This window comes from Eimeria mitis, genomic scaffold (assembly GCF_000499745.2).
Source record: "Eimeria mitis Houghton genomic scaffold, Emh_scaff774, whole genome shotgun sequence".
NCBI classification, from domain to species: Eukaryota; Apicomplexa; class Conoidasida; order Eucoccidiorida; family Eimeriidae; genus Eimeria; species Eimeria mitis.
The window spans coordinates 9,989-10,816 of NW_013575679.1; the positions used below are offsets into that span (position 1 = coordinate 9,989).

At 47.6% G+C, this 828-nt stretch overlaps 1 protein-coding gene across 1 annotated transcript in view; it reads left to right on the forward strand.

The window, feature by feature from the left end:
- The window catches only part of EMH_0021880 (SWI/SNF and RSC complex subunit Ssr2, related), a gene marked incomplete at both ends in the record, with an annotated part of 4,711 nt that overhangs the window by 1,353 nt on the left and 2,530 nt on the right, over positions 1 to 828 (forward strand). Inside the window, 3 exons of the mRNA XM_013501852.1 lie at positions 151 to 248; positions 492 to 564; positions 817 to 826. Of these exons, the coding sequence (XP_013357306.1) occupies positions 151 to 248; positions 492 to 564; positions 817 to 826 (181 nt within the window). The remainder of the gene's footprint in view (positions 1 to 150; positions 249 to 491; positions 565 to 816; positions 827 to 828) is intronic.

Genomic DNA, 828 nt, shown 5'->3' on the forward strand with positions numbered 1-828 from the left:
GTTGTTGCTGTGGGGTTTAGAGCTGCTGCTGCTGCAGTTGCTGCAGTTGCTGCTGTTGCTGCATTTGCTTCTACTGCATTGCCTCTGCTGCTGCTTCTGCTGCTGCTGCTGCTGCTGCTGCTGCTGCTGCTGCTGCTGCTGCTGCTGCAGGTGTATCTCTGGGTGTGATAGACAGCTGCGTGTGGTGTCTGCGCTGCCACGCCGAGGGTCGATACCCCCACGTCTTAACAGCCCGCAACTTCGTCAAAGTAAACCCTAAACCCTAAACCCTAAACCCTAAACCCTAAACCCTTGATATCCTAAACCCTAAAACTCCTAAACCCTAAACCCTAAACCCTAGACACTAGTTGAGGGTTATCGTAGCCTTCACAAGTCAGAGATTAAGGCTTCAAGGTATTTTGAGCTTAGGGTTTAGGGTTTAGGGTTTTGCGGGTAGGGTTTAGGGTTTAGGGTTTAGGGTTTAGGGTTTAGGGTTTGGGGTGTATGTGCAGGTGGATTTGCTTATTGCGGGCTCAACGGGAGACGGCAGCGACTGGCAGCTAGATGAAACAGAACGCCTCATCGGTAACCTAAACCCTAAACCCTAAACCCTAAACCCTAAACCCTAATTGTAAACCCTCATACATAACCCCAAACCCTAAACCCTAAACCCTAAACCCTAATTTAAATCTGTGAATATTGCCTGTTTATATAGATGGCGTATCTCCTGAAATTACATAAAAACATCTTCATCCTAGACTGTAGAATCCTGAGGGTTTAGGGTTTAGGGTTTAGGGTTTAGGGTTTAGGGTTTAGGGTTTAGGGTTTATGTTTCAGAGGCGATAGAGC